This window comes from Salmo trutta, chromosome 10, assembly GCF_901001165.1.
Source record: "Salmo trutta chromosome 10, fSalTru1.1, whole genome shotgun sequence".
In the NCBI taxonomy this organism is placed as follows: domain Eukaryota; kingdom Metazoa; phylum Chordata; class Actinopteri; order Salmoniformes; family Salmonidae; genus Salmo; species Salmo trutta.
Window position 1 is genome coordinate 29,274,055 of NC_042966.1, and position 12,798 is coordinate 29,286,852.

Below are 12,798 nucleotides of genomic sequence, written 5' to 3' on the forward strand. Positions count from 1 at the left end.
TTTTTGTAATTGCAAATTTACTGTACTACACTATATGCAGCTATTTCAATAGACATTTGTAAAGTTAATCACTGTATGTATTGTACTGCATGAATATGTTTTGTAACTGCACAACTACATTTTGTAGAATTGCAAGGCTGCCACATGCAGGTGGAAGGACAGCTATATTCACTTGGGAGCAAGAGGCCGTTATAGTTGGCATGGTCCTTCAAGATAATACAATACGACTCAGAGAAATCCAGGAACGAGTGATACAAGACAACACACACTTCCAGGGGATCGACAGTGTGAGCATTTCCACAATTGACCGTGTCCTCCATCGTAACAGGATGCGAATGAAACAAGTATACAGAGTACCTTTCGAGCGCAACTCACCAAGAGTGAAAGAACTGCGAGCTCAGTATGTGCAAGTAAGTGTACATTCAGAAACATTTACTGTAATCCAGATTGTCTACAGTACTAACACATACTATGTGAATGACATTACTCTTCAGTACATACAATGTATGTGAATCAGAAGTGCATACAGTATGCCTAATTGTACTCTACAGTATAGCACTGTCTCTGTACGACTTACAAAATCCTACATACAGTATATTGTATTTCTACACAGACAATATTTGACTTGGAATCCTTGGACAGACCCCATGAGTTCATCTTTGTTGATGAAGCAGGCTTCAATCTAACAAAGAGGAGAAGGAGAGGCCGAAACATGACTGGACAGCGGGCCATTGTTGAAGTCCCTGGTCAACGAGGTGGCAATGTCACAATCTGTGCTGCTATCAGCAACCATGGTGTTCCACATCACCATGTTACACTCGGGCCATATAACACCCAGCACCTTCTAAGATGTATTGCCAATCTAAGAGATATTTTATTTGAGCAGCAGGTTCAAGAGCAGCAGGGTCAAGAGCTAAATGAGAATCCCATTCCCACCTATGTGATAGTGTGGGACAATGTCAGTTTCCACCGAGCTGCTCAGGTAAGGGAATGGTTTAACATCAATGGCCCTGAACATTGTGCTTTCCATTTATTAACAGTACTGACTGCTCAATAGATTATGACTGGTTGCAGGTTCATATCAACAAAGAACAAGAATTAGAGTATCACAGAGACAAAGGACAAGTTTGTGAGATGCAGGGTACAGTACTGTATAAATAGGGGTACAAGGAGGAGGAAGAACAAAAACAAAATTGCAAAGAGCAAAGCTGAGTAGTAATTTCTGATCAATTTTGAGCTACTATGATAGAACATGTTTTCGTTCATCAAAAGACAATGACGGAAAAATCTGAATTTTTTTTAGATAAAAATGTACTTCTCCCTGAGAATTGTATGTTTTGAACAATGTGTTTTCTATTTTTCGGTGTATTGTTTACTGACTGCTTGAGAGTGTATATCATTTTGATCACTTTGTTTATGATTTGAGAGCAGTGTTTGATTTTGAACACAGGTAAAACTGTTTTGAGGCGAATGTTTCATTTTGTGAGAGGAGTCAGAGGTTATGTAAATAGTGCTTGAAGATGAGGTTTTGTGTTTAATGTTTTCAGGAAATGGAGCAAGGTTTCAGAAATTGTGTTTTAGCAATTGAGAAAAACTGTAATGCCCATGATTTTAGAATGAGATGTTCGACAAGTAGGTGTCCACATACTTTTGGTCATGTAGTGTACCTTAAAAATTTTTTTTGAGGTGTGGATCAGAAAAACAGTCAGTATCTGGTGTGACCTCCATTTGCCTCATGCAGCGCGACACATCTCCTTCGCATAAAGTTGATCAGGCTGTTTATTCTGGCCTGTGGAATGTTGTCCCACTCCTCAGCAAGAATGGTAGCGATACTCTGAATGATCGACTATGAAAAGCCAACTGACATTTACTCCTGAGGTCCTGACCTGTTGCACCCTCGACAACCACTGTGATTATTATTATTTGACCCTGCTGGTCATCTATGAACATTTGAACATCTTGGCCATGTTCTATTATAATCTCCACCCGGCACAGCCAAATGAGGACTGGCCACCCCTCATAGTCTGGTTCCTCCATAGCTTTATTCCTAGGTTCCGGCCTTTCTAGGGAGTTTTTCCTAGCCACCGTGCTTCTACATCTGCATTGCTTGCTGTTTGGGGTTTTAGGCTGGGTTTCCGTACAGCACTTTGTAACATCAGCTGATGTAAGAAGGGCTTTAGAAATACATTTGATTGATTGATTTATGTCTGTTGCTGGATATTGGCGGGAACTGGAACACGCTGTCGTACACGTTGATCCAGAGCATCGCAAACATGCTAAATGTATCCAGGTCTGGTGAGAACTGGGACATTTTTAGCTTCCAGGAATTGTGAACAGATCTTTGCGACAAGGGGCTGTGCATTATCATGTTGAAACATGAGATGATGGCGGCGGAGGATTGGCACGACAATGGGCCTCAGGATTTCGTCATGGTATCTCTGTGCATTCAAATTGCCATCGATAAAATGCAATTGTTCGTTGTCCGTAACTTATAACCCCACTGCCACACACATAGTCATACACGCTGTCTGCCATCTGCCCGATACAGTTGAAACCGGGATTAATCTGTGAAAAGCACACTTCTCCAGCATGCCAGTGGCCATCGAAGGTGAGCATTTGCCCACTGAAGTCGGTTACAATGCCAAACTGCAGTCAGGTCAAACTCTGGTGAGGACAACGAGCACGCAGATCAGCTTCCCTGAGACGGTTTCTGACAGTTTGTGCAGAAAGTCTTCGGTTGTGCAAACCCACAGTTTCATCAGCTGTCTGGGTGGCTGGTCTCAGTCCCTCAGGTGAAGAAACCAGATGTGGAGGTCCTGGGCTGGTGTGATAACACGTGGCCTGCAGTTGTGAAGCAGGTTGGACGTACTGCAAAATTCTCTAAAACGATGTTGGAGGTAGAGAAATTATGGTAGAGAAATTAAATTCTCTGGCAACAGCTCTGAAGGACATTCCTGCAGTCAGCATGCCAATTGCACGCTCCCTAAATCTTGAGACATCTGTAGCATTGTGTTGTGTGACAAAACTGCACATTTTAGAGTATTACGATGGCGCCGGAGGAGAGGTCTGCCGTCTTTCCGGCTCTTAACCAACCATGCTATATTGTTTGTTTTTTTCGCGTTGTTCATAATTTGATTTGTACATAATGTTGCTGCTACCATCTCTTATGACTGAAAAGAGCTTCTGGACATCAGAACTGCGATTGCTCACCTCAAACTGGACAAAGAGTTCTTCTTCAATGAGTTGGACGGGAGGGATATACTACAACAGACACCCGACCAGGCCCAGATCCCCGTGATTTGCTGGAGAAGGAAACTGAGATTTCGTGGAAAAAGATCAGGGTGCCTTGTGAGGATCAGGTGACGAGTGGCTAATCTGCCCTTGCCTTCTGTCCTGCTAGCTAATGTTCAATCACTGTAAAATAAATGGTACGAGCTGAAAGCACATATATCTTACCAATGGTACATTAAAAACTGTAATATCTTATGTTTCACCAAGTCATGGCTGAACGACGACATTAAGAACATAAAGTTTGCGAGTTATACACTCCATCGGCAGGACAGAACAGCAGCCTCTGGTAAGACACGGGGTGGGGGCCTATGCATATACAGTTGAAGTCGGAAGTTTACATACACTTAGGTTGGAGTCATTAAATCTCGTTTTTCAACCACTCCACAAATTTCTTGTTAACAAACTATTGTTTTGGCAAGTCGGTTAGGACATCTACTTTGTGCATGACACAAGTAATTTTCCCAACAATTGTTTACAGACAGATTATTTCACTTGTAATTCACTGTATCACAATTCCAGTGGGTCATTAGTTAACATACACTAAGTTGACTGTGCCTTTAAACAGCTTGGAAAATTCCAGAAAAGGATGTCATGGCTTTAGAAGCTTCTGATTGGCTAATTGACATCATTTGAGTCAATTGGAGGTGTACCTGTGGATGTATTTCAAGGCCTACCTTCAAGCTCAGTGCCTCTTTGCTTGACATCATGGGAAAATCAAAAGAAATCTGCCAAGACCTCAGAAAAACAATTGTAGACCTCCACAAGTCTAGTTTATCCTTGGGAGCAATTTCCAAACGCCTGAAGGTACCACATTCATCTGTACAAACAATAGTGCGCAAGTATAAACACCATGGGACCACACAGCTGTCATACCACTCAGAAAGGAGACGCGTTCTGTCTCCTAGAGATGAAGGTACTTTGGTGCGAAAAGTGCAAATCAATCCCAGAACAACAGCAAAGGACCTTGTGAAGATGCTGGAGGAAACAGGTACAAAAGGACCTATATCCACAGTAAAACGAGTCCTATATAGCCTGAAAGGCCGCTCAGCAAGGAAGAAGCCACTGCCCCAAAACTGCAATAAAAAAGCCAGACTACAGTTTACAACTGCACATGGGGACAAAGATCGTACTTTTGGAGAAATGTCCTCTGGTCTGATGAAACAAAATTAGAACTGTTTGGCCATAATGATCATTGTTATGTTTGGAGGAAAAAAGGGGAGGCTTGCAAGCCAAATAACACCATCCCAACCGTGAAGCACGGGGGTGGCAGCATCATGTTGTGGGGGTGCTTTGCTGCAGGAGGGACTGCTGCACTTCACAAAATAGATGGCATCATGAGGATGGAAATTTATGTGGATATATTGAAGCAACATCTCAAGACATCAGTCAGGAAGTTAAAGCTTGGTCGCAAATGGGTCTTCCAATGGACAATGACCCCAAGCATACTCCCAAAATTGTGGCAAAATGGCTTAAGGACAACAAAGTTAAGGTATGGAGTGGCCATCACAAACACCTGACCTCAATCCCACAGAACATTTGTGGGCAGAACTGAAAAAGTGTGTGTGAGCAAGGAGGCCTACAAACCAAAGTTACACCAGCTCTGTCAGGAGGAATGGGCCAAAATTCACCCAAATTATTGTGGGAAGCTTGTGGAAGGCTACCCGAAACGTTTGACCCAAGTTAAACAATTTAAAGGCAATGATACCAAATACTAATTGAGTGCATGTAAACTTCTGACCCACTGGGAATGTGATCAAATAAATAAAAAGTGAAATAAATCATTCTCTCTACTATTATTCTGACATTTCACATTCTTAAAATAAAGTGGTGATCCTAACTGACTCAAGACAGGGCATTTGTACTAGGATTAAATGTCAGGAATTGTGAAAAATTGAGTTTAAATGTACTTGGCTAAGGTGTATGTAAACTTCCGACTTCAACTGTATGTGAAGAACAGCTGGTCCACGACATCTAAGGAAGTCTCAAGGTTTTGCTCGCTTGAGGTGGAGTATGTCATGATAAGCTGTAGACCACACTATCTATCTAGAGAGTTTTCATCTGTATTTTTTGAAGCGGTCTACATACCACCACAGACCGATGCTGGCACTAAAACCGCGCTCAATGAGCTGTAAGCAAACAGGAAAACGCTCATCCAGAGCCGGTACTCCTAGTGGCTAGGACTTTAATGCAGGGAAACTTAAATCAGTTTTACCTAATTTCTATCAGCATGTTACATATGCAACCAGAGGGGAAAAAAATCTAGACCACCTTTACTCCACACACAGAGACGTCTACAAAGCTCTCCCTCGACCTCCATTTGGCAAATCTGTCCATAAATCTATCCTCCTGATTCCTGCTTACAAGCCAAAATTAAAGCAGGAAGCACCAGTGACTCGGTCTATAAAAAAGTGGCCGGATGAAGCAGATGCTAAACTACAGGACTGCTTAGCTAGCACAGACTGGAATATGTTCCAGGATTCTTCCGATGGCATTGAGGAGTACACCACATCAGTCACTGGCTTTATCAATAAGTGCATCGAGGACGTCATTCCCACAGTGACTACGTATATACCCCAACCAGAAGCCATGGATTACTGGCAACATTCGCATTGAGCTGCCGCTTTCAAGGAGTGGGACTCTAACCCGGAGACTTATAAGAAATCCCACTATGCCCTACGATGAACCATCAAATAGGCAAAGCGCCAATACATGACTAAGATCGAATCGTACTTCACCTTCTCCGACACTCATCGGATGTGGCAGGGCTTGCAAACTATTAGAGACTACAAAGGGAAGCACAGCCGAGAGCTGCCCAGCCTACCAGATGAGCTAAATAACTTCTATGCTCGCTTCAAGGCAAGTACCACTTCAACATGCATGAGAGCGTCAGCTGTTCTGGACGACTGAGTGATCACGCTCTCCGCAGCCAATGTGAGTAAGACCTTCAAACAGGTCAACATTCACAAGGCCGCAGGGCCAGATGGATTACCAGGATGTGTACTCCGAGCATACACTGACCAACTGGCAAGTGTCTTCATTGACATTTTCAACCTCTCCCTGTTTGAGTCTGTAATGCCAACATGTTTCAAGCAGACCACCATAGTCCCTGTGGCCAAAAACACTAAGGTAACCTGCCTAAATGATTACCGACCCGTAGCACTCACCTCTGTAGCCATGAAATGCTTTGACAGGTTGGTCATGGCTCACATCAACACCATTATCCCAGAAACCTTAGACCAGTGGTTCCCACATCTTTTATAGTCCCATACCCCTTCAAACATTCAACCTCCAGCTGTGTACCCCCTCCAGCACCAGGGTCAGCACACTCTCAGATGTAGTTTTTTTGCCATTATTGTAAGCCTGCCACACATACTATAAAATACATTTAGTAAACATAAGAATCAGTGTGAGTTTTTGTCACAACCCGGATCGTGGGAAGTGACAAAGAGCTCTTATAGGACCAGGGCACAAATATTAATATAATAATAATCAATCATTTTGCTCTTTATTTAGCCATCTTACATATAAAACTTTATTTGTTAATCGAAAACTGTGAATATCTCACCACAGGTTAATGAGAAGGGTGTGCTTGAAAGGATGCACATAACTTTGAAATGTTGGGTTGTGTTGGAGAGTCTCAGTCTTAAATAATTTTCCACACACAGTCTGTGCCTGTGTTCGTTTTTATGCTAGTGAGGGCCGAGAATCCACTCTTACATAGGTACGTGGTTGCAAAGGGAATCACTGTCTTAACAGCGCAATTTGCCAAGGCAGGACACTCTGAGCACAGCCCTATCCAGAAATCTGGAAGTGGCTTCTGATTTTTTATTTTATTCACAGAACCGCTTGTTGCGATTTCGAAGAGGGTCTCTTGTTCAGATATCGGTAAGTGGACTGGAGGCAGAGCACGAAAGGGATAACGAATCCAGTTGTTTGTGTCAACCGTTTCGGGAAAGTACCTGCGTAATTGCGTAGCCAACTCACTAAGGTGCTTCGCTATGTCACATTTGAAATTGTCCGTAAGCTTGAGTTTATTTGCACACAACAAACCATACAATGATGGAAAGACCTGTGCGTTGTCCTTGTTTACGCAGACAGAGAAGAGCTCCAACTTCTTAATCATAGCCTCAATTTTGTCCCGCACATTGAATATAGTTGCGGAGAGTCCCTGTAATCCTAGATTCAGATCATTCAGGTGAGAAAAAACATCACCCAGATAGGCCAGTCGTGTGAGAAACTCGTCATCATGCAAGCGGTCAGACAAGTGAAAATGATGGTCAGTAAAGAAAACTTTAAGCTCGTCTCTCAATTAAAAAAAACGTGTCAATACTTTCCCCCTTGATAACCAGCACATTTCTGTATGTTGTAAAAGCCTAACATGGTCGCTGCCCATATATTGCATAGTGCAGAAAATACACGAGAGTTCAGGGGCCTTGCTTTATCAAAGTTAACAATTTTCACTGTAGTGTCCAAAACGTCTTTCAAGCTGTCAGGCATTTCCTTGGCAACAAGAGCCTCTCGGAAGATGCTGCAGTGTACCCAAGTGGCGTTGGGAACAACTGCTTGCACGTGCGTGACCACTACACTATGTCTCCCTGTCATGGCTTTTGCGCCATCAGTACGAATACCAACATGAGCAGCAGCTACATTTGGCTTCATTTGTGGAATTACCACGAAAGATTAACGGTTAATGTGATTGGATGTTAATTACCTGTATTTGACATCGTGTTGTTATTTCGCTGAACACTAGATGGTTTAATTGTATTTTTGGCAATGAAACGAGGCTACTGAGGCGAGAGAAAAAAACTCACCCAAATGTATAGCCCCATTACAAAATCTAAATGAACTGTTTGAAAATGTGAAGAATGAAAAGTTTTTTTTTAAACTTTTTTTTTAATTAAAAACTTTAAAATGTGAATCACATTTTTATTTGGCCTACCCCCGACGGCATTGCGCGTACCCCAGGGGGTATTCAGTTTGGGAATACCTGCCCAAGACCCACTCCAATTTGCATACTGCACCAACAGATCCACAGATGATGCAATCTCTATGCACTCCACACTTCCCTTTCACACCTGGACAAAAGGAACACCTATGTGAGAATGCTATTCATTGACTAGAGCTCAGCGTTCAACACCATAGTGCCCTCAAAGCTCATCACTAAGCTAAGGACCCTGGGACTAAACACCTCACTCTGCAACTCGAGCCTGGACTTCCTGATGGGCCACTCCCGGGTGGTTAGGGTAGGTAACGACACATCCGCCATGCTGATCCTCAACACGGGGGCCCCTCAGGGGTGCGTGCTCAGCCCCCTCCTGTACTCCCTGTTTACTCAAACCTCCTATAGGGAGGAGATCAGAGACCTGGAGACTGAAAAGATTTGGCATGGGTCCTCAGATCCTCAAAAGGTTCTACAGCTACACCATCGAGAGCATCCTGACGGGTTGCATCACTGCCTGGTATGGCAACTGCTCGGCCTCCGACCGCAAGGCACTATAGAGGGTAGTGCTTACGGCCCAGTACATCACCGGGGCCAAGCTTCCTGCCATGCAAGACCTCTATACCAGGCGGTGTCAGAGGAAGGCCCTAAAAATTGTCAAGACTCCAGCCACCCTAGTCATAGCCCCCTCCACCACCCCGCACATTGACTCTGTACCGGTACCCCCAGTATATAGCCCCGCTATTGTTATTTACTGCTGCTCTTTAATTATTTGTTATTCATATCTCTTACTTTTTTTGTTGGTATTTTATTAAAACTGCATTGTTGGTTAAGAGCTTGTAAGTAAGCATTTCACTGTGAGGTCTACACTTGTTGTATTCGGCGCATGTGACAAATACAATTTGATTTAGCCTTTTATTGTCCCCAACACCTGTGTGATGATCATGCTGTTTAATCAGCTTCTTGATATACCAGGGATGCTTACGAACAGGGATGGAAACAAATTTGTGCATAACATTTCAGAGAAATAAGCTTTTTGTGTGTATTGAACATTTCTGAGATCTTTTATTTCAGCTCATGAAACCAACACTACATGTTGCGTTCATATTTTTTGGTTACGTGTAGTTATGAGGTTGGGCTAGCTGGCTATTCTGGGCTAGCTAAAGCCAACTTAATGAAATTCTTAAGTGGCTAGTAGTACAAAAAATATATATTTCAAAAATGTATATTTTTTTTAAACAGGAGAAATCTGAAGGGGCACGTTCCCCTGTGCTGCCTATGGGCATGACACCTCTGAATAGAACAGGCTTGGAAGCTCTAACTATGGCAATTTGACTGGTAAACTCATGGGTCCACTTGCATTGGCTGCCTGGTATTGTAATGCAATAATTTCCATGGTTATTTGGAGTGTTCTATCAACATTCTACATGGTAATGTAGAATGTTAATTCAAATGATTCTATCTTATGTGGCTCATTCAATGACATGTTTTTTTTGTAATGTCAGTTGAGTTGACTCAACAAATCACAGCACAGATTGAAGGGTACACTTTCTGCTTTTAATTCCTGGCATGGGTACACTCAAAATGGCTGCCAGTCCACCCATTATGCCATCATTGACATGAATGGAGACGTCCATTCTATTCATTCTATTTCTATGGTCAGGACCCCTGGGTCTTTTTTCTTCTTGCAGGGCTGTGCTTTCGGAAACATGTTGTTACAGTCTCTTAATAGACATTTAAGTGTTGTCAGTCCCCATAAACCCCAGTGTGAAACTTCTGTAAGAGTGGAAACAGAACCATAAAACTGAAGGCAAAAGGATGAACATAAAGTCTGCATCCCAAATGGGCCCTAGTCAAAAGTTGTACACTATGCAGGGAAGAGGGTGGCATTTCATGCGCAGACAACGTCCCTTAATCCCCCCTCGCAACCAAAGCTGGAAAATGCACTTTCCCCTTTTAAAACAAAAATAGTTCTTCAGTGATGATGCTATAGCATGCCTAAGAAAAAAGTGAATGTTTTAAAACAATCATAACATGGATAAGGAAATCTTCAAGGTTTATAATGTGGTTTAACAACATAGGCTACTAAGTACCTCATCCTGTTTCTCTTACATTGTCAAATGTGGGGAATTGTAAGCAGAAACCTACAGAATGTTATTCCAATTTTCTGAACATTGAATGTAAATGCTGGGTGTAAAACATGTTATTTATAACTAATTTCCTCTCTAAGCCTCATCTCAACAGTTGGAATCATATTGAACAATAAGTTATTTGTTTTTCCAGTCCCGCCCTCAAACTTCACACAATACTGCTAATGGGTACAATACCAGTGTTCTAACAGTAGATTCCTCATCAGATAATGAGAGAGAGTGGTACTGCTCTTCAGTCTACACACACCAAGAAAATCCTTCTTTAGACTATGTCAGTGTGCCAGGACAAATAGACTGCCTGTCTGTGTGTGTATCAGTGTGCAGCGTGTGTACGCTATGTCCGGGTGTGTGTTTGCGTCTGTGAGTGTGTGTGTGTGTGTACACACATGAGTGAAAGAGGTTTATGCTTACTGAATATTTTTTTTTATTACTTTATTTAACTAGGCAAGTCAGTTAAACCTGTTTGGGATAGGGGGCAGTATTGAGAATTTTGGAAAAAATATGTGCCCATTTTTAACCTTTGAATGAGGCGCGTGCACGATTCGCTCCTGAGGAGAAATTTAATTCGGCCGTTTAGGCTCAATGCATATTCCCGGTCGGAATATTATCACTTTTCTACGAGATAAATGGCATTAAAATTGCTTTTAAACAGCGGTTGACATGCTTCGAAGTACGGTAATGGAATATTTAGACATTTTTTGTCACGCCAATGCGCCATGCTCGAGACCGTGATGTTGCATTCTGATAGTGTCTAGAACTCACGAACAAAACGTCGCTGTTTGGATATAACGATGGATTATTTGGGACCAAACCAACATTTGTTATTGAAGTAGAAGTCCTGGCAGTGTATTCTGACGAAGAACAAGCAAGGTAAGAACATTTTTCTTATAGGAAATGTGATTTTGGTGGAGGCTGACCTGGGTGGGTGTCTAAATAGCTAGCCCTGTGATGCCGGGCTATGTACTTAGATTATTGCAAAATGTGCTTCATCCGAAAAGCTATTTTAAAATCGGACATATCGAGTGCATAGAGGAGTAATGTATCTATAATTCTTAAAATAATTGTTATGCTTTTTGTGAACGTTTATCGTGAGTAATTTAGCAAACTGTTAGTAAATTCCCCGGAAGTTTGCGGGGGTTATGCTTTTTCTGAACGTCACATGCTAATGTAAAAAGCTGTTTTTTGATATAAATATGAACTTGATTGAACAGACATGCATGTATTGTATAACACAATGTCCTAGGTGTGTCATCTGATGAAGATCATAAAAGGTTAGTGCTGCATTTAGCTGTGGTTTGGGTTTATGTGACATGATATGCTAGCTTGAAAAATGGGTGTCTGATTATTTCTGGCTGGGCACTCTGCTGACATAATCTAATGTTTTGCTTTCGTTGTAAAGCCTTTTTGAAATCGGACAGTGGGGTTAGATTAACGAGATTCTTGTCTTTAAATAGCTGTAAAATAGTCATATGTTTGAGAAATTGAAGTAATAGTATTTCTAACGATTCAAAAATCGCGCCACTGGATTTCAGTGGCTGTTACGTAGGTGGGACGAGTTCGTCCCACATGCGCCAGAGAGGTTAAGAACAAATTCTTATTTACAATGACGGCCTACACCGGCCAAACCCTCCCCTAACCCGGACGACACTGGGCCAATTGTGCACCGGCCTATGGGACTCCCAATCACGGCCGGTTGTGATACAGCCTGGATTCGAACCAGGGTGTCTGTAGTGACAACTCAAGTACTGAGATGCAGTGCCTAAAACCGCTGTGCCACTTGGGAGCCCCATAGGGTAGCGCACAAGATCCCCCTCTCCACAAAATAATCAAAACAGAATGTCCCTGAGAGAAAAGCCTTTTGGGTTTTATAGCATACGTATTACAACCATCCAACGTTTGCTTATGTTACAATGTTTAACATTGTGGAAGAAAAACTAGACTAAACCAATTCTCATAAATCTAATATGTGTCATCCAGAAGTTTTGTATGTATACAACAATAGTGCTAAATAGTGGTTTGAGGAGGGTTAACATTTTCATATAAGCATACATTCTATACTTGAAAACACAGCGACTTAGTTGAGACACTTACCTTGGTACCCATCGTCATCGATGTCTCCGATTGCAGTGATGCACTCTCCGAAGTGTGCATTGTAGGCATCATCTCCATTTAAGAGTTCAGCCTGCTCCATCACCCCCTGCAAGTAGAGTCAAACGGGAATGGTTATGACGTGACACAACCCATTACTTTAAAGGGGAAGGGTTATGACGTGACACAACCCTTTACTTTAAAGGAAAATGGTTATAACGTGACACAATACATTACAGAGGAATGTTTAGGATGTGACACAACCTATTACATTAAAGGGGAATAGTTATGACGTGACACAACCCATTACAGGGGAAGGGTTATTGCGTG

At 42.3% G+C, this 12,798-nt stretch overlaps 1 protein-coding gene across 1 annotated transcript in view; it reads right to left on the reverse strand.

The window, feature by feature from the left end:
- itga9 (integrin, alpha 9) overlaps positions 1-12,798 on the reverse strand; it is a 136,914-nt gene that overhangs the window by 90,307 nt on the left and 33,809 nt on the right. The window contains exon 10 of the mRNA XM_029765253.1: positions 12,472-12,577. Coding sequence (XP_029621113.1) covers positions 12,472-12,577 — 106 coding nt within the window. The remainder of the gene's footprint in view (positions 1-12,471; positions 12,578-12,798) is intronic.